A 19,092-nucleotide genomic window follows, 5' to 3' on the forward strand; every position below is an offset into this window, starting at 1 on the left:
GATTATGTTTTTGTATATGTATAGGAGACTAAATGAAACTTGCTCTATTACTGTTTATTCATGATCTGAAGACATGGAAAATGTGTATATTGTGTATGAAAGTCTACATTGTTGATGTACTAAAAACTGGCTTGTTATTTAGAGGGAAAGTGAATTAGAACATTACACTGCCATGCATTAGTACATTAAAACCGCAAAAACATGGTATGTTACATACAGTATACTGTGTTCCTGACAGTAGACTTTGATATTTGTTCATGCACTTTGGACATTTTGCTGTCACTGCTACATTTATTTCATCAGGGTTTTGTATTCTTGTATCTGTTTGTCCTGTTCTTCTAAGGAGCAGACGGGAGAAAAAACTAATAATGGCACACACTACAAACTCCAGCTCCTTTACAGTAATGGTATGCTTAAGATTTCTCTTATCAATATATGTCCTTACTTATTATTATTATTATTATTATTATTATTATTATTATTATTATTATTATTGTTATTATTGTATCTAGTCAATTTTAAAGCTATCATCCAAGCCAAGAAAACCCTTACCAGAGTTAACTGGGTTTCAGTTTAACACTTGAAAACTTGTCTTTTAACAGGTGTACGAACTGAACAAGACCTTTATGCTCGTCTTATTGACTCTGTAACCAAACAGGTAAATGTCTTAGACAGCTGCAAGCATTTTTTTTAGACCTTGCCACTTTGGCCATATTAATAATGCTTTATAAATATTTTTGTTTTATGTTTTCTTAGCCCATATCATATGAAGGACAAAATAAGAACCCTGAAATGTGCCGTGTTCTGCTAACTCATGAGGTCATGTGCAGGTAAAAAGACATTGCTATATGTTTATATAAAGTGAAGTGGGGAATTATGGGGAATTAAGACAGACAAAATATGCATCACATTAAGGTATACATTATAACGATTACCACAAAGCAGATTTTCAAAACTGTTTGTCAGACACAGATTTAGTCAACTTAAGCTTAACAGCAGAGTAAACTGTGAAACCTGCATCAGCAGAGATGAACACAGGGTGACAGATAGACAGCAAGCACACGGCTATCCCCACAGACAGCTTGTTTTGAGGGGCGGTACAAGGAGGCGTGTGGGTCTGTGACCTCAGGCTTAGGGACACGATAGTAGAGGGCAGAACGGGAGTGGAAATCAGCTTCAGCCCCCATTGTGCGGCCAGCAGATGCCCGAGTGGGGTTCACAGCTGGCTAATAACAGAGGGGGAGAGGGCGATGAGGGGGAGAGGGCAAATGACACAGCTGGGGAGTGGCTCTATCTGACAGAGGGGGGAGTTTAGGTGATGGTGGTAGATGGGGGTTCAGGGGGTAAAAGAGGACAGCAGAGGGGCAGATGGTCAGGGGTGGGGGCACTTTTGTTATGCAGGATGGGCGGAGTGGGGGGAGCTTAGGGGAGGGGGCAAAAGGGCTGCCCCAGACAAGAGATGCTTGATGTTGGCGTGTGTGTGTTGTCTGTTGTCTATATGTATGTCTGGCTTTTTAGAGATAAATTTCCAGCATCATTCTTCTTTTAATATGTTGTTTTCTACAGTTTTTTATATAGTCTGCCTGCACATTTTACAGTGCAAAATGTGTTAGGAAAGTTTGGAGAAAGAACAAAAAGTGACAGTCTTTCTTTTTTCCCCACTTTCTTTTGTCCATTCGAGTCCTTTATTCTTTTTATAGCCTGTGTTTATGGCTTTTGCTGGTGCAATGTTTACATATAATTATAACCCACTGTTTATACAACTAATGAGCTTTAATGTTAGGTAATCACAGATAATTGGTGTGCATTATTGTTATCTAATATAATTGAATAATATTGAAACTAAAATTAAATGTTTAATTTATTATATAAAGCCTTAATATTGCCTGTTTCTTTTCTATACATAGTCGCTGCTGCGAGAAAAAAAGCTGTGGAAATCGTAATGAGACCCCATCAGACCCTGTCATCATTGACAGGTAAGAACTGTAAACCTGTGCACGTTATCAAACTATAGTTTACAAGAGATTTATAAGGGTTAGAGTAACCTATCAAGAGTTTCTGCTCCATTAAAACCAGACTTGATTAGTACTTAATTGTAGTGCATATTAACAGAGAGGAAGCACTCTTGGGGGAAAAACTTTGCATTAGTCTTCCTCTGCACATTGGTTCTTCTTTATTAGTTTTTACATGATTCTCTTTTCTCACACACAGACACACTCATAAAGATATTTGTACAAATTTAATCTCAAATTTAGTAGTAATGTTTGTTAAAAAATAATATAACTTTAAAAACAGGTGATTTTCGTAATTTATATGTCATTCTAGTCCTTTTTTAATCTCACTTTCATAACAGTTCATCCCTTCATCCCATGCCTCTCAGCATAAAAAGCTGTTTTCTAATTAGCAAGAATATGTCTAAGTTTGGTAGATTTTACTTTTTCTGTCTTACAGACTGTGCTTTTGTAGCTTTCTGTCTTCCTTCTCTCTGAGTCCATGCTATTTACAGTGTCTCAGTGGAGCCATTCAAACTTTCTCAAGAAGAAAAAAAAGCTGTTTTTTTTTTTTGTTTTTAAAAAAAAATATTTCCAGAATTCCTGAGTGTGGCATCTGTTTTTCTGCTTTACGAAATAATTCTTTTTGACCTGCCCTCCAACATAGAGTCTCTCTTCTTTCCATGCTTTAACCTTTTAAAAAAAAAAAACATACTTTACTCAAGGGCTCCATAAAATGAAGGATTCCATTAAGTATTTCAGTCTTCACAGACTGTTAGTGTAGCAGGATCACCCTGCAGTGACTTGTAGACCTGATGCTATCGTTGATAACCAATTACTTCTCAGGGGAGGTCTCTCATTGGCAGGTCAACTCATTAGGCTAATCACAGTGTTGTGCTACCAAAACTGTGTTGTTTGAAGTGCCACTCTTTTTGTAGTTGGCTTTTATTTTACGGCCTTGTAATCATTATTCACAAACTCATCATATTGTTCCAGCTGTGCACCACTCTCTTTTACAAAGTCATATTTAGTGGGGTTTGTTTTCCTACATGCTTGTTTCATTAATTAACTGTTTTCATTTTTATATAAGCTGAAATATTCTTAGGTTTCTTAAATCTTACATTATCTGAAATGTTCTTTTTCTCTTTTAGACACACACACACATGTACACACACACACACACATGTACACACACACACACACACACACACACACACACACACACACACACACACACACACACACACACACTCACACACAGCTCATCACCTAACACTTCCACCACCCCACATTTTTCTTAAAGTAATATTGTCGTAATTAGTAAGCCTCATCAGGGCACCTCTCAATACACAGGGGAATTTGGATCCCAAATGTGCCACCTACCCCACCAGACACCCCCCAGCCCCACCTCTGTGCCCCCTCCCCTTTTTTAATCTGCCTCCATATTATTTGGACCCTGCCTTGTCTTTGACTCTCCTCCCCCTTTTCACAATCTGCTATTCACCCCTTCCTCTACTAATCCAGTTATTACTGAAAGGAGAGAGAAGAGATCCCATCTGATCCCTGAGGCAGCATGCCTTTTGCCACTTTATGACCCACACATCTGATGCTTGTCCCACTGATTAACTAGGGCTGGTGTGGTCAATGTTAAATTGGACCTTAAGCAAAAAAATCCAGTCAGCGTATGGCAACGATTGCATTTTAAAAATGTACATTTTATATATTAAATGTTGATGTATATAACCTTTGTATGCACACAGTTCAGGAGTTTTTTTAAATCAAAAATTCAGTTATAAACATATTTTGATTCATTATATTATTATAACCTAGAGAAACTTAACAATGTCCTAATCCAATGGTTTCCCAGTTCATGAAGCTCTTTTGCGACATTCTTATTGGCTTGTTTATCTAGCCTAACCCTTACTGATTCAAGCACATCCTTGTGTTAATTCTTAGCTGAATTTGTTTCATGGAAATGATAAATTGACTGAAAGATCTATACAATCAATTTACCAATCCATTGATCAGTGACCCTTGAAAGCAGTTCAGTTTAAATACAGAGATAGTACATGAATCAAATGAACAGAGAGATTTTCAAGATTCCTTATCATACATATATGTTTGTTTCATATTATAACATCCATATTATATATAGTTTTTAATTTGGTAATATATCACCTAGATAGTTTGCCAGCTTTAAAGGTTAATAGGGCAACAGGCAAAGCTAAAGGAAAAAACATAAGTAATTTTGTCCTGCTAATGATTGCAGTTTTCTATTAAGTCTCTTCTTGAGCAATTGATATACAGTCCTGTTAAGGGCTTGAGGATTAGCAGGTCTATGCCACACCAAAATCAATATATGGATGTGAAAAAAAAACAATGGCGTAACCATGGTGAAGCTTGGAGAGTGAGGGTGAAAAGGATCAATGCCTTGCAATATATATCTAATTGATTGCGCTTTCCGGTAGGGTCTCCCTTAACAAGCTTGTGCTCCAGGAAAACAGAAGAATCAATAGGAGCACCCCAGTCTCATCAATATCAGTCCACCATCCCCCCAACTATGAAACAGATGGTTTTACAAGGCTTCGACACAGGGGCTTACAGTACATATAAGTCTGCCTGTTTTACTTTAGCTATGAGAACACCCAGCTGAAGCACTCAAAAACATAGATTAATGTAAAACATGTGTGAGCAAATATGGGACAGGTCTGTGCTCTTAACCATTATTCTTAATTCATAGTGATAGGATAAGAACATAAATACATCTTTTGTGTTCCATACATACATCATTTCTGTCTTCTAAATATAACAAACCATAACAATTTTTTTGGTAACAGGTAATGAAGGTTGAAACTTGGTACTTGGTGTACTATAGGGATGAGCGAGTACAGCATTATCTGTATCTGTATCTGTATCTGTTAACCATATGAATTATCCGTATCTGTATCTGTACTCGGAGTAGGTGTGGCCTAATCCGGAAGTAGGCGGGGTTTGTCTTGAAATAGGTGGGGCTTTAACTGGTAATAATTAATTTGGTAATAAAAATAACCATGTCTGAACGAACCCACGTTTACCAGAACTCTACTGGTTAGTAAGTACGTATTATTAACGTTACAACCCGAAGTAAAAAGCTGAAGAAACCCTAAACGTTAACGGAAAAGACCCGCAAACCCGAGTGACTGAGGGAGAGACAGAGAGCTGTTCTGTGTGTGACTGTGAGTGAGCAGAGCGAGACACAGCAACACAATACATCTGTATGTGTGTAGGGGAGGGGCGCTGTGACTAGCCTATCACAGAACGCTGACACAATCAGCTACCCAATGATGATTTTCTTTCAATCCGAGCACAGATATTGACTCGTATTACTTGTATAATACTCGTACTCGGCAGAAGTGCTTTATCCGTACCGGATACTCGTTTCAGCCGAGTATCCGGCTCATCTCTAGTGTACTACACCTAATTTTGGCACTTTGTATATTTTACCTAATATTTTACTATAGGTTAAAACATAATATACTCACAAACAGCAGGTTTCACATCTTTAATTTAAAGATAAATGTCTATATGGTATTTTTTCTTGTGCTTCCTGATGTGTAGATTCTCCCTTTGCATATCATGGATTCACGAAAATCAGTATAGAGAGTTGTTAATCTGTTAACTTTTTATTGCACATTATTGGAGAAGAGGGATTTGCACATAACGATTATTGTCTGTGGTGTTGATCGTGAGTGTTTCTGTATAGCTGTCTCTAGATCGTACCATTGTGGAACTTTGCATTTGAAAGAGAAATGGACACATTTCAATGAATGTTTGGACAAAATAATTGGGATATTCTTGTTTAAGGGTTAGTTTACTTTGTTTTCATAATGAAATCCCTGAGACAATCTATGAAACATAAATAAACACATTAAATAATTAATGGAAACAGTAAATGATGTTAGAGGTCATGTTACCTGCTCACCTACATCACCTTGCCTATTTTGGAGAACTCCATGATGTTTTCTTCAAGTCTTGCAGTGGTGTTCTCTAGCTAAAATAGAATAGTTACCTAAAATCCTTACCTAAAATTAAGCTCTCTTGCTTCACTTTCATACATCAAGTCATGCATGTGGTATTCAGGAGGCCTGAAATTTTTCAGATTTATCAGAAATTTTTCAAATTTATCAGACCTTTATTATCACACTCAATCATTTTCTTACATCATAAACTACAAGAACATTGTTGCATGCTTTGTATCTTTATCATACATCATATAAACCTTTTCAATGCTATCCGATCATAAGTGTACACAGAGAGAGAGAAAGAGAGAGAGAGAGAGAGAGAGAGAGAGAGAGAGAATTCACAGATGTGCACATACACAGGAGAGGACATCTGCTCCCTTGAGAATTTGACAGCAAGAACGAGAGAGCATTAAGTTCTGGATATCAAATGTGCCTAGTACTCTTTAAAACCAAGAGACAAGGAAACATATGGATGGCTGAGGGTTTATCCCTTTTTCCTTCTGTTTGTATGTTTGTGTTTATCTGTAGTAATTATGCCTTCTCATTACTGCCATTTTTGAGGTTTCTGATTCAAAATAAGTGACAAGTTTGCGACACTTTTGTTACAGACACCGTTCTAGTGATCCATAGCAATCAGATCTAATGAGGAAAAACAAAATGAATATAAAAAGCAAGAGCAATTCACTGGAAATATCTGCAATCTTTCAAAAACAAGGACAATAAACCTGATCCTAATTTATGTTTGCCTCACAGATACAGTATGCATTCAAATTTATGTTTTTCATTAGAAGCTATTTTTTGTCTTCACCACATACTGTATATTTGAATATTAGAGAGAGAGAGAGAGAGAGAGAGAGAGAGAGTGTGTGTGTGTTTGTTTGTTTGTGTAGTTTCTTTTAGAAATTCAGAGATTTTAGTTTGTAAAATCTTGTTTTGAAACTTGAGCAGGCCGTTAGTTAAGTTTGTGTGTTTTTCTATGTATGTGTGTTTGTGTGAAGAGTGGTGTTAGGCTGTCTTAAATTTCACTAATGATTTAACGGTCCTTCCTGGTGCTACCTCGGCCCCACCGCTTTGTTTGTGTATGTGTCTGCTGGACAGTAATCTGAAGACCTCATCCAGATTTAGGCTGCACACTGATAAGGAAATTTAGCCTTTTACTTCCTACCAGTTTATGTATTCTTGAGTCATGTTGCACTGTGGCACAACTTCATGTCATATCATAACACCATTTAGCACATCTGAGAATCCCTGGAGTAAGATCAAACTATTAGGCAAAATGAATGTGTGTACTTGTCTTTGAGAGAGAAAGAGAGAGAGAGAGAGAGAGAGTGTGTGTGTCTGTGTGTGTGTGTGTGTGTGTGTGTGTGTGTGTGTGTGTGTGTGTGTGTGTGTGTGTGTGATGAATCTGTCAGTATGGAGGGCAGGGTTGATGGGCCCGCTGACAGCTTCTCAGCAGGCCTGCTGTGAGCTCCGCCAGTGTCTCGCTTCCCTCCCTCCACCTCCTTTTCCTCCCCTGCTCCATGCCTCCCTTTTCCTTCTTCTCTCCTTTCTGCATCCTTCCACATTTGCTATGGATTAGTTACGGACAGTAAATTACAGCGCCTTGGACTTTTGAGTGATTCCTTACCCCATATCTTCACACATTCCCCCACCACCTTCTTTTTGCTCACCCTGACCACCCTTCCTTCATCTTCCTATTGTTCTGTTTTTTTTCATGCTGTCTTCTAGTTGTATTGTCATTTTCCATCTCTCTCTGTTGCCCTCTTCTCCTCGCACACCTTCCATCAAGAATTTTGCTGTGATGACACTTTCAGTTTAGTGACTATTGTCATCTTCATCTCTCTCTCTCTCTCTCTCTCTCTCTCTCTCTGTCTCTCTCACTTTCTCTTCCGTCTCTCCCCTTCTCTATCTGGAAACAGATGTTGTTTGTCAGATCCTATCATTACTGGCTAATTAAGCAGACATCTCTTCTCTCTTTTCTACTGCCTGCTGCTCACTAATTCTCAGATAGTCCAAGCTTTGTTCCCCTACAGAGCTGAAGGTGTATCTCCTTCACTGTGATGCATATGTTTGTGTTACTTCTCCTTAGGGCTTGATGATTTTGTAGATTTTACATAAAAGTAAAAAACTGAAATAAGTGTGAGCATGGCTGTGGTAAGACATAAGTAATATGCAGATATTGTTTCATTTTGAAAAAAATCCTATATACATTACTCTCCAGAATTATTGAGACCCTTCATAAAAATGGCACAAGTATAAGAGAAGAATTAGAATAATAGATACCTCATATCTGGAGCTCAACTATTGTAGAGTTTTATTTATGCTGTTTTCACAGCAATAAATATCTTCTTGTAACAGCTTAAGAGGTTGGAGACACTTTTAAATTCCTTTAAATTCATATGTTTGTGCATATAGTTTTCCTTCAATTCATACCATGGGTTTATTTTGATTTAGGCATATAATCTTACTGAAAGTTCTATCTATTGCAATATCTGAATCTGCTGGTAGAGGCAACCCGGTTCAGGGATGAAATATCCTAATATCCTGGCAAAAGACATGATGCCACTAAGCTTTTCCTAGTATGAATTCCCTGTTTGTCACTAAACATGCTGACGGTTTTCATGGTGAGAAAAAATTGATTTTGGCAAATTTTACCACAATATCCGATTCAAATTGAAGCTCTAATGGTGCCTGAAGGAAGTTATTGCTTAGCAATTCTTTGTTGCTTTAACATTAGAGTAAATTTGTAATCTTTATTTATTATTAATTAATGCTATCCATTAATCTCATTTTCCCATTCGCTATATAATATAATCTATTCGGTTAGTAAATATATACACAATGCATTTTTTCACAAAGCTCGATATCCCCAGTGAACTGCATATATAACCCTGAATGATGAATCGTCCACAGTCTCAACTTTTGCAAGTTATATGACTACGTCTTCTGAAAATGAATAAAACATCCTTGGTTACTCCAAGATCAAGCCAAGAATCCAAAAATTTTATTATTTTAACGGTTTGACTCCATTACAGATGCCAGTCGAGTGCAAGCCTGGAGTGTCACTCACAGAAAGATTAGATTTGGCAGTTTCTTGTGCAAATATGTGCAAATAAACCAATCAAAATCAATTTAAAAATGAGTTTAAGTAGAAAAAACATCACGCTGAAGTGTTATGTAACGTTGATAGACAGATCCCAATAACGAGGCAACTTTTTTCCTCCAAATAGAACTTCAGGATTCGTCATCTACATGTTTATTTGACAAAAAGCCTTAATTTACGTATTTTACAAGGAGACGGACTCTGACATGGAAAGGTGAGAGCCCTGGAAAAAGCCTGGTGCTGTTTTCATTTCGTTTACTCATGGAGCCGGGTGTGAAAGGTCCCGGTGTGGTATGTGGTGACGGGGGTATCGCTTTAGCCGCTCTACTCTATGCACCCTGTTAGCGGTGTCAGAGGTCACCTGCACAGGGTGTTAACCCCTATGACCAGTCTAGCCCTGGTCTGCCATGGGGCTCTGGGAGTCCAGAGTATTTATGACTGACTCTTCAAACACACACACACACCCCCAATTCTCCCCCTAGCATGCACTGCTCTCACCTACAACTTTCCACAGTTTAAGGCATTAAAGAAAATCATCCCTTTCTTTTGTTCTCATCCATATAATTGTTATTATATACACAACTATGTGAAGTATATTCATATGTAAAATGAAACACTTCAAGGGTTTATCATTGCTACTTTCATTGTTATTGAACTTGGTTGCCATAACCTGGAATGTTAAGGCACGATGTGACGCCTGTTTTTACTGCATATGTGTTGCTTTGCAGTGCAGTTCGCATCAGTTGGTTTTATTCTCTTCAAATTAATGTTTGTAAAATTTTTAAATGATAGAGCTGTCATTTACACAATATCCACACATCTCAGTTTTGATTAACGCTGTAGAATGCAGTCGAGCTAATTTGTGACCACACGTGTACGTGTCTGTGACTTACAGTTCCCTGTGTATCAGTGGTGCTGGAGAAGCTTTCAGCATGTCAATATTTTAATGCCTCACATCTGGTTTCCTAATTTTCCTCCCCCTCCAATTCCCTCCATGTCATGACACTGTTTTGTTTTTCTAGGGAGGGTGGAGGGTTTAGGTGGAGAAGAGGGATTTTGATGAGTGATGATCCTAAATCTAAAACACCAACACAACTCTCTTTTTCTGTCATTCTCTTTCTTTTTTTCTTTTCTTTTATAGTTTATATTTCTGTTAAAAGAATCCTAGGAATATCCTAAAATTCTACTTTAATAAAATAATTTAAAAAACTTTTAAATCATACATAATCATAACATTAATGCATGACTCCAGATACATAATCAGGCATTGCTGATTTCCATTTGCTGGACATTTGTTGTAAACGTTGATGCAAAATTTAATAATTTATGATGATGATGATGATGATGATGATGATGATGATGATGATGATGATGATGATGAATCAAGTCACTTGGGCTTCCATTTTTTTAATTATTATGTTTTCAACTCAATGTAAGTGTAATATACTGTAATTGATCATGTTTTCACAGTTTTGGAGTCAGATAGACTCCAGTACATTCCACAGCTAGTGTTTAATCCTGTCCACAGATACCTTTGTATTATGGACTGCGTTGTTACTAGTGCAGTGTGCCATTTTTTTCTACATTAAGCAAGTCGTCACTCTTAGAAGGCAGCTCCATGCTGAGAGTGTCGTGTTTGGTCTTGAGAAGTGAGGCAGATGCACACAAAGGCCATTCAGAGGCCTGGCCAGGGACTCCCTCTGAGGCACTGTGGAAACTGATCCCCTGGCTTAAGACTCAACCATACCTTTTGTTTCCTAACAAGTGTTCCTAGAGATGCAAAGGGAATTGACCGTTGCCTGACATTATAGATTAATACACCCAGTGACATCTGCAGCTCAGAATGGGGCCAATGCTTTCACTTCTGCAACATTGTGCTTTTATATAAAAGTGAGGTCTCAAATAAATCATGAACATCCACCTGATTTTACTTGCATTAATACACAAATATAAATATTACACATGAAATCATGATTTAATACAGCAGTTGTTTCATAATTGATCGAATTCTTGGTTTCATCTTGAATGAATGTTTGTAATTACTAATTAACACGCATTCATCAACACCTACCATTACAACTCCCGACCCCTCCATCTGTTAAATTTAAATATCACAACAAACCACAACAAACAATGTTGATATTAAACTTTCCCTTGCAGAACAGCTGATATTGGGTGGGTGGAGGATGTTGTGTTACAATACAGGGATGCTTGGGAGAGCTAATTAATTATGCAAGATAGCTCTAATTATAATGCAGCAAATGGCTGCATGGCAGAAGGTGCGAGGCACTGAGCCTGGGAGATTTGCATGCTAAGTGGGCAGGGAGGGGGAAGTGACTAATGCATGCTAATGTGTGCGTGGCCATCATGCTTAATTTTAGCTGTTCACAGCTGGGTGCCACTGACTCTTTTAGGGATGAAAAGTTGAACAAGTGAGGATGAGGACAGTGGCACAGGTACATTTCAAACCTCTAAAAAGTTTAATACTAGAAATAACTAGGAGATGAGGAAACTTAAAGGAGAGGTTTGCCAATTTAGAGCCCTCTGCTGTCTATAAGGTGAACTGCAACTGAGATTAAAGCATCAATAAACCTTCCCCTTTGCCCCAACTAAACCCAATCTTTCTGCAGAATTGATTTAATGTATTGTGAGTTACCTTTTAAGAACAAGAGGTGTGGCAGAGTAGGGTAAGAAATCTGTAGGCTGCCAATTTTATAAAAGACGTTGGGTTTGCAGACCTCACGGCTTCAAGGGTCCATGATTTGCACTGAAGATGAATGAATGAATTTGAAAGGGAACAAAGTGCTGTGTGTGTTGCACTGTGCACAGTTCTATAAGACCCTATGGGATGGCAATAAATTCCAACTGGTGAAAAAGTTTGGGAGAAAGGATTTGCTTTAATTAAAAGTTAATTGGGAAATAACAGGGTGGGACAGGTGTCATGTTATTAACTGAAAAACTAACCTGTTTATTATTATCACTAAAAGACACTTTTATAACGGCAGTATGAATGTACACAATTGTACAGTTGGTTCACCGGACCTAACAAGCTATAATAAACTAGCTAAATAATGACGATATATTTAATGCTAACAAGTTAGCAAAACTTCTGCAATCATCAGTCAACATAATGTCTCATCACTTACAAGCTAGCAGACGTTTGGTGTTGACAAAAATACCACAAACCAACTAAAGACAACTAATTTTGCCCCACCCAGTCAACGGAAAACCCCAAAGTGAGGCATATTGTAAAGATCCCGTGTTACGTTTCCTTAACCTTTAAGGATTTCAACTTATAAATGTGATCTTGGGTTCCAAATAGAAGCAGTAACAACATATGTTTCAGGTGTATACTTTATGCTGTAGACCTTGTAATAGTGATACTACTAGAAGAATATGTTTGTGAGTGTGTGTTGGATGTGGTGTAATGGTTAGATGGCTTAATGGTGTAATGGCCAGATCTCTTAAGTCTAAATGATAAATCATAATCACTTTCTGCCAGCAACAGTCTTGACTGTGTTTTTCTTAAATAGCTCTGTAAAGTGAAAATCACTGGGGACTGGCTTGAATCTTTTTCGTTTTTTATACCCTGGTCTTGTGTGTAGTTTGTGATGAAAAAAGACACGAAAGGATTTGCTGTACAATGAAAGTCTCCCTTTGAAATGCCTCCGACTCTCCTTCTCTCAGTTCCCAGTTGCATTTTTACTTTTCTCTCCCTCCTTGCTTTACATTGGGGACTTTGGGATTGCGGCAGATCTGGGTTGCCATGGCAGCAGTGCCATATTGCTGGACGATACACTCCTGTGATTTGAAGTCTTCTCCCCCACTTACTCTCTCTCTCTCTCTCTCTCTCTCTCTCTCTCTCTCTCTCTCTCTCTCTCTCTCTCTCTCTATCATCTCCCTCATTTCTCCTCATGTCTCCCTATAATATCGCACTGCTCTTCACTTCAATACACCGCATACACAAATTCACACTTAAGAACACACTGTCTCAACAAATCATTATAGAAGATTAAAAATGAATATAATATTCTATAGATTTACATGCCTCCCTCTCACACTCTGTCAGCTGAACACTCACAGTCCTGCCCCATGGGAGTTTCCTGCACTGCATTGTGGGATGTTGTTGTCCCCTGGGCCTACACTGCTGTTTTAAATATTTTTTTTGTATTTAGTTCAGCAGCATACAAGCTCATGACAGTTAGACCTACTCCGTTGCTTATTTGGGGTTTTCTTTCTTTCTTTCTTTCTTTCTTTCTTTCTTTCTTTCTTTCTTTCTTTCTTTCTTTTTTCATGACATCATGCATAAACAAATCTTTGTCTTTTCTTACCTACAGATTTTTTTTGAAGTTTTTCCTCAAGTGCAACCAAAATTGTTTGAAGACAGCAGGGAACCCAAGAGACATGAGAAGATTTCAGGTACAAAATCAATCTAAAGTTGTGTAAAAATGAAGAATTTGCTGTCGAGGTCATGGGGTAAACGTAAGAGCCTTCATTATGTTAGTCCACGTTTTGTTCCTTATATGGAAATAGTTTTATAATTCAGAATTCATATTGACTTTTTTGTTTTGAGAATAAGAATTTGAATAAACTTAAACTGGTGTGCATGTGTGTGTGTGTGATAGAGAGAGAGGGAAAGGGAGAGAAAGTGAAGAAAGGAAAGTGAAAAGGAGAAGGTATGGGTTTACTGGGAGATGCAGGCATCACAGGAAATCAGACAAGATGTTTCAGGAAGTTGTCAAGATTTGAGTGATTGGCTCCAGATGTGGGAGGTCAGGTTCCATGACCCAGGAAGTACTCACTGGGGACCCTCCCTCCTCACTTCCTCCTACATGTCTTTCACTACCACCCACCCCCATTTTGACATCTCTTCCTCTTACCCTCCCATGCTATCCCTGTTTCTTTCCTTCCATCATGTTTATTTTAACTCATTCCCACTGACACATGCTGAGAAATGACTTCCACGTGGGTCCCACACCTCTGTGAATCCCTGCACAGAAGCCATGTCTTTGTCTCTAATATTCAATTATTTATTTTTGAGAACACAGTGTACTCAGACCTTTGGCATATAGTCACCTAAAAACATCTGGATAGCATCTTCCTGCTCTACTCCACCTAAGAGCTCCTTATGATCTATCTATCTATCTATCTATCTATCTATCTATCTATCTATCTATCTATCTATCTATCTATCTATCTATCTATCTATCTATCTATCTATCTATCTATCTATCTATCTATCCACTCTCCACCTCACTTATCCGCCTTCCTTTTACCTTAAATTTGTTGTGTGGTAGTGAGACACTGTGACTGGAACATCAGTCCCATGCAGGGCAGCTGTGCACTGAAAAAATGAAATTAGGGGTCACAACACATCATCAGTCAGTGTACCTCACAGGAGCCAAAAGAGATTCACTCCATATGGCCTTGATAGCACTGAGGGATAGGGTGGACCACAGAGAGTTCCTATACACCTCCTGCTCATAGACCATAGTACATAAGGAGATGATGGAAAGGAGAAAGCCAAATGGACAATGAGGTAGAGTGTTCAAGGATGTTAAGAATGATGGCTGTGAGTAGAAAGAATGAGCAGGAAGTTATCCTGAAAAAAGCATCCTGAAATTAAGAATAAATATGACACTACCCAGTACAAGTTGAGAAGAGTAAATTTTTCTTGAATCTTGAATCAAAATGTTTAGCAAGAGATACAGCCAACTAATAAACCCTTCTGAATGCTTTATAAAACATTTTGACCATCATCTCTTTTCCACATTTAGGTTGTTCTCTCAAGCACTATTAGTGTGGATGGTCACGTTCTCGCAGTATCCGATAACATGTTTGTACACAACAACTCCAAACATGGCAGACGAGCACGAAGACTGGAGCCAGGAGAGTCCCTAGAGAACACTATGGAATATGGTAAGCCGAGTATATATATTAGAGAAAAGTCCAATGTTAACAAAGTATATTGTAAGTACATTGTGCACATTTTGTCTACAGTTTAAATTCCACCTCACAGTGACATAATAACTTTAATTGAAAATTTCTATCTTTGCTTATTGTTCTAAATAAACAGCCACCCCATGTATCAAAGCCATCAGCCCCAGTGAGGGCTGGACCACAGGTGGAGCGATGGTGATCATTATCGGCGAGAACTTCTTTGATGGTCTGCAGGTTGTGTTTGGGAGCATGTTGGTGTGGAGTGAGGTTAGTGTGTGTGTAATTTTACTGTTACTATTTCAGTTACCAAGATCAATTAAATAATAATAATAATAATAATAATAATAATAATAATAATAATAATAATTAATGTAAGTACAGTGTTAGTAGTGGTAATTATTAGAACTTTAGTTTGTGAGCGATGGATAGAAGGCTCGTTTCATTTAAACTGTTTGTTTTTTAACAGTTAATCACTCCTCATGCAATCCGGGTTCAGACACCTCCAAGACACATTCCAGGGGTAGTAGAAGTTACACTGTCCTACAAATCAAAACAGTTTTGCAAAGGAGCTCCAGGAAGATTCATTTACACAGGTATGCAGAAAGTCATAGAGACGTACTCTTTGGTATTTCTTTGGCATTAGTGTTTTTCTGTAAATTTCATATTCCTAACTTACCTTACTTTTTTTTAAATGTACTATAGTTGTATGTGTAAATGTTGAATCTTGTGTCAGTTTGCACTGTGAATTTGTCCTTAGCACTGAATGAACCAACTATAGACTACGGCTTCCAGAGACTGCAGAAGGTCATTCCTAGACATCCTGGGGACCCTGACAAATTGGCAAAAGTAGGGAATTTGCTGCTACTCTTAACATCTAAATTACTTTTTTCTATGTGTACTGATCTGATCTTCTATAACACTATTTTTGGATTTCCGCTTAGGAGATGCTGCTTAAAAGGGCAGCAGATCTTGTGGAAGCAGTCTATGGAAATACCCACAGTAATCAGGTGTGTAAAACACTGACTGTTTAAGTGTGATTTTTTTTTAATTAAGCTAAGCATGAATGAATCATCACTACCTAAACATTCAGCATTTATCATTTACATTTCACCCAGGAATCAAATTGACCTTAACTTCAAATAGTCTTCAATGCATCTCAATTTGGGTTGTATTTTGCTTTCTACAGTAGAAAATATCACAGGGTAATAATAAGACAGGGTTATAGATACCCAGATGTAGCTAAATATATCAAATGAGCAAACCAGAGGTGACGGTGTTTAGAAAAAATTCCCTGAGACAACATGGCTCCTGAGATTATAAATCACCCTTCTTGGGTGATTTATAAACACCCTTTTTGTACCCTTCTACAAAAATGTAATAAGTGTTTTGGAAGGATTTTTAGTATGAATGACTAAACATTATGAGTCACAAGGGTAGCTCTAAGTAGGAATTGTATTAGGTCGAATCAGACAGGTCTAGTGGGTCTTCAGTGAGTCTTCAGTCTTGCTTAACAAATAAAACTAACTGCAGAATTGAGCCACTCAGAACACAAAATTGTACAGTGCTGCAATTCCTATAAAAATCATCAGAAAACATTATAAATATATACGTATATAATGTAAGTACAATACATATAACAAATTTTTTCCTCATGTTTGGCTGAAGGACATGTTACTCAAAAGGGCAGCGGACATTGCTGAAGCTTTGTATAGTGTACCACGACCCCACAGTCAACTACAGGCTCTACCCAGCTCCCCAGTGCATGGCAGTGTTATGGGATTAAGCTCCTACCCATCTCAGCTCGGCATGAGCATTGGTGACCCTGGACAAAGCAGTGGCCAAGGTGAGAGAGGCCCAAAAAATCAAAAGGGTGTCCTGAAGAATTATGGATGATTTTACAGTTTGTTATATGCACACAATAGTTTAGAGTGTCTTACTGTATATACAGTACATGTCTGTATGACATGTTACTTTAGAATATGTTTGGACCAATATCTTAAAAAGGATCAAAGCAAAAGAAAGAAATACAGTCAGAAATACAGTCAGAATTGTAAAGCTGGTGCATGACAGCATATTAAATATATTTACATTTACAGCATTTGGCAGAGGTTTTAAGGTAAAAATTTTCACAAGGCTAACTTTAGTTTCTAAACAGTTTCCATCTCTGTTTTCTTGCAAAGGTTACATGCGTAATTCTACAAGTTTGTCTCCACGGAGCTACCCATCTGCTTCCACCCCTCAGCAGTCCACCTATGGCTCTGGAGGAGGAATGAGTGGAGGGTATGGAGCTGTACCCATGGGTAGTTTGGGTGTGCCCGGTTCTCCTGGCTTTAGCAGTGCCTCCCCAAACAGCTCTCCTTATGGTAATGACTGAAATTTTTTGATTGATAATATGCCTATGGCATCAACATGAAATCCACTCAGTCCTATGACTTGTATCCAATGACCAGTTTCAGTAGTGGGACAAGCATGCAGCATTATAGCGCTCTCTCCAAACCCTACACACATATAACACACCTAGCAGAATATAAGAAAAGATTTGGTTCTTGAAGTAATATGTTTGTAAGCCAATAAGAGTTTTTGCCATTTACCAAGTGGCTCCCAATGTCATATAAAAGCTTTTCACAGACTCCAAAAGATGCGATTGTTCTCTGTTTCCTATAATGTGATAACATTCCAAATAGAATACTAAACATAATAGATATTAAACTGTTTGAAATGTTTGTCAAAGCCACATTCCAATTTCTAGACCTGTTTATTGTATATGCAGTTGGAACTTTCTACTTTTTTGCCATTGTAAGTGGTAAAGTGGTAACATTTTAAACTGATATTCTGTTGTGTAAATATGAAAAACAAAAATAGTTTCTTACTGTATCTTCCACCCCATTTCTTTCTTTTGCAGTTATGCCATCTAGTCCCACTATACCAGGCTCTAGTTCGTCTTCCTCTCTTCTTCCCTTCTCATCTTTTCCTTCCACGGCCAAACAGAAGAGTGCTTTTGCTCCTGTCTTGAGACCACAAGGCTCACCTTCACCTGTCTGTCCCACTTCAGGAGGCAATGGCTTCAGAGGTGACGAGAGATATTCTGAAGTTGTTAAGCAGATAGATAGATAGATAGATAGATAGATAGATAGATAGATAGATAGATAGATAGATAGATAGATAGATAGATAGATAGATAGATAGATAGATAGATAGATTATTCACAAGTAGACATTTATTCTTTACTTATTAACAGCTCTATTTGTTCTCTTTTTCTTTAGCAATGACTGGACTCGTTGTCCCTCCAATGTAGAAGACAAATTGTTGCGAGATAAGACCTTTTCACCAGCTGACGCCCCAGGGTTATACTGCGACTAGTGACGTCTTTACCTCCTAACAACTCACAATGACTCACACCAACCACCTAGAAAGACACTGCAGACTCTTAAACATTTTATACCATGAGTTATAACAAGCTGTGAATTCCATCTTTCTCTCCAAATGAAGAAAATATGAATGGGACAGGACGTGATCAGCTTTGAGGAACTTCACATAGAACTTTGTATTGGCAAAACCTTCTCCTTAGCTCAGAGAGGCTTCACCAGTCTGTCAGCCATTTATGATGCTTTTTCTACAAAGATTGTTGATCACATGATCAGAGGCCTCTCATCACACTAACAAGCAAGTCTCAGAGAGAACCGTCCAAAGCTTTTTTTCAAGTTTTGTGCAGAAACCTTTGTCACAAAAGACTCCGATAAAATGAGCATTCCATTTATAGATGTGCAGAATTTTATTTTCTTTCTTAGTTTGAAAATAAGGGAAATTATACTTTGTACCTCTCAGAGATGTGATCTGATGACCTCATATATTGACTTATTTAAAATAAATGGTATATAAGTTATTATTTTTAGGTTAAGTAAGTAATAATAAAACAACTTTTGCTCCTATTTGAAATTGTTCTACTTGTTATATATCTTATTACTATGTTGCTATTATGTTTATGTTGTGAGTTTATAATGAATGTTATTAGCTTATTATTTTTTACATCTAAACGTTTCCTGGAGAAATCCTGAAA

At 37.7% G+C, this 19,092-nt stretch overlaps 1 protein-coding gene across 5 annotated transcripts in view; it reads left to right on the forward strand.

The window, feature by feature from the left end:
• The window catches only part of ebf2 (EBF transcription factor 2), a 22,005-nt gene extending 3,298 nt beyond the window's left edge, over window positions 1–18,707 (forward strand). Inside the window, exons 3-16 of one of the 5 annotated variants that reach the window (XM_060883150.1) lie at window positions 344–407; window positions 603–658; window positions 757–830; window positions 1,908–1,976; window positions 13,433–13,514; window positions 14,873–15,023; window positions 15,172–15,302; window positions 15,502–15,628; window positions 15,793–15,881; window positions 15,977–16,042; window positions 16,701–16,878; window positions 17,216–17,398; window positions 17,938–18,105; window positions 18,299–18,707. In XM_060883150.1, the coding sequence (XP_060739133.1) occupies window positions 344–407; window positions 603–658; window positions 757–830; window positions 1,908–1,976; window positions 13,433–13,514; window positions 14,873–15,023; window positions 15,172–15,302; window positions 15,502–15,628; window positions 15,793–15,881; window positions 15,977–16,042; window positions 16,701–16,878; window positions 17,216–17,398; window positions 17,938–18,105; window positions 18,299–18,330 (1,470 nt within the window). In that variant the 3' untranslated portion in view covers window positions 18,331–18,707. Of the gene's footprint in view, window positions 1–343; window positions 408–602; window positions 659–756; window positions 831–1,907; window positions 1,977–13,432; window positions 13,515–14,872; window positions 15,024–15,171; window positions 15,303–15,501; window positions 15,629–15,792; window positions 15,882–15,976; window positions 16,043–16,700; window positions 16,879–17,215; window positions 17,403–17,926; window positions 18,106–18,298 lie in introns of all 5 variants that reach the window. The other 4 variants (XM_060883148.1, XM_060883146.1, XM_060883149.1 and 1 more) reach the window with 4 other exon arrangements.
• The last annotated feature ends 385 nt before the right edge of the window (window positions 18,708–19,092 follow it).

Source organism: Tachysurus vachellii, chromosome 12, assembly GCF_030014155.1.
Source record: "Tachysurus vachellii isolate PV-2020 chromosome 12, HZAU_Pvac_v1, whole genome shotgun sequence".
In the NCBI taxonomy this organism is placed as follows: domain Eukaryota; kingdom Metazoa; phylum Chordata; class Actinopteri; order Siluriformes; family Bagridae; genus Tachysurus; species Tachysurus vachellii.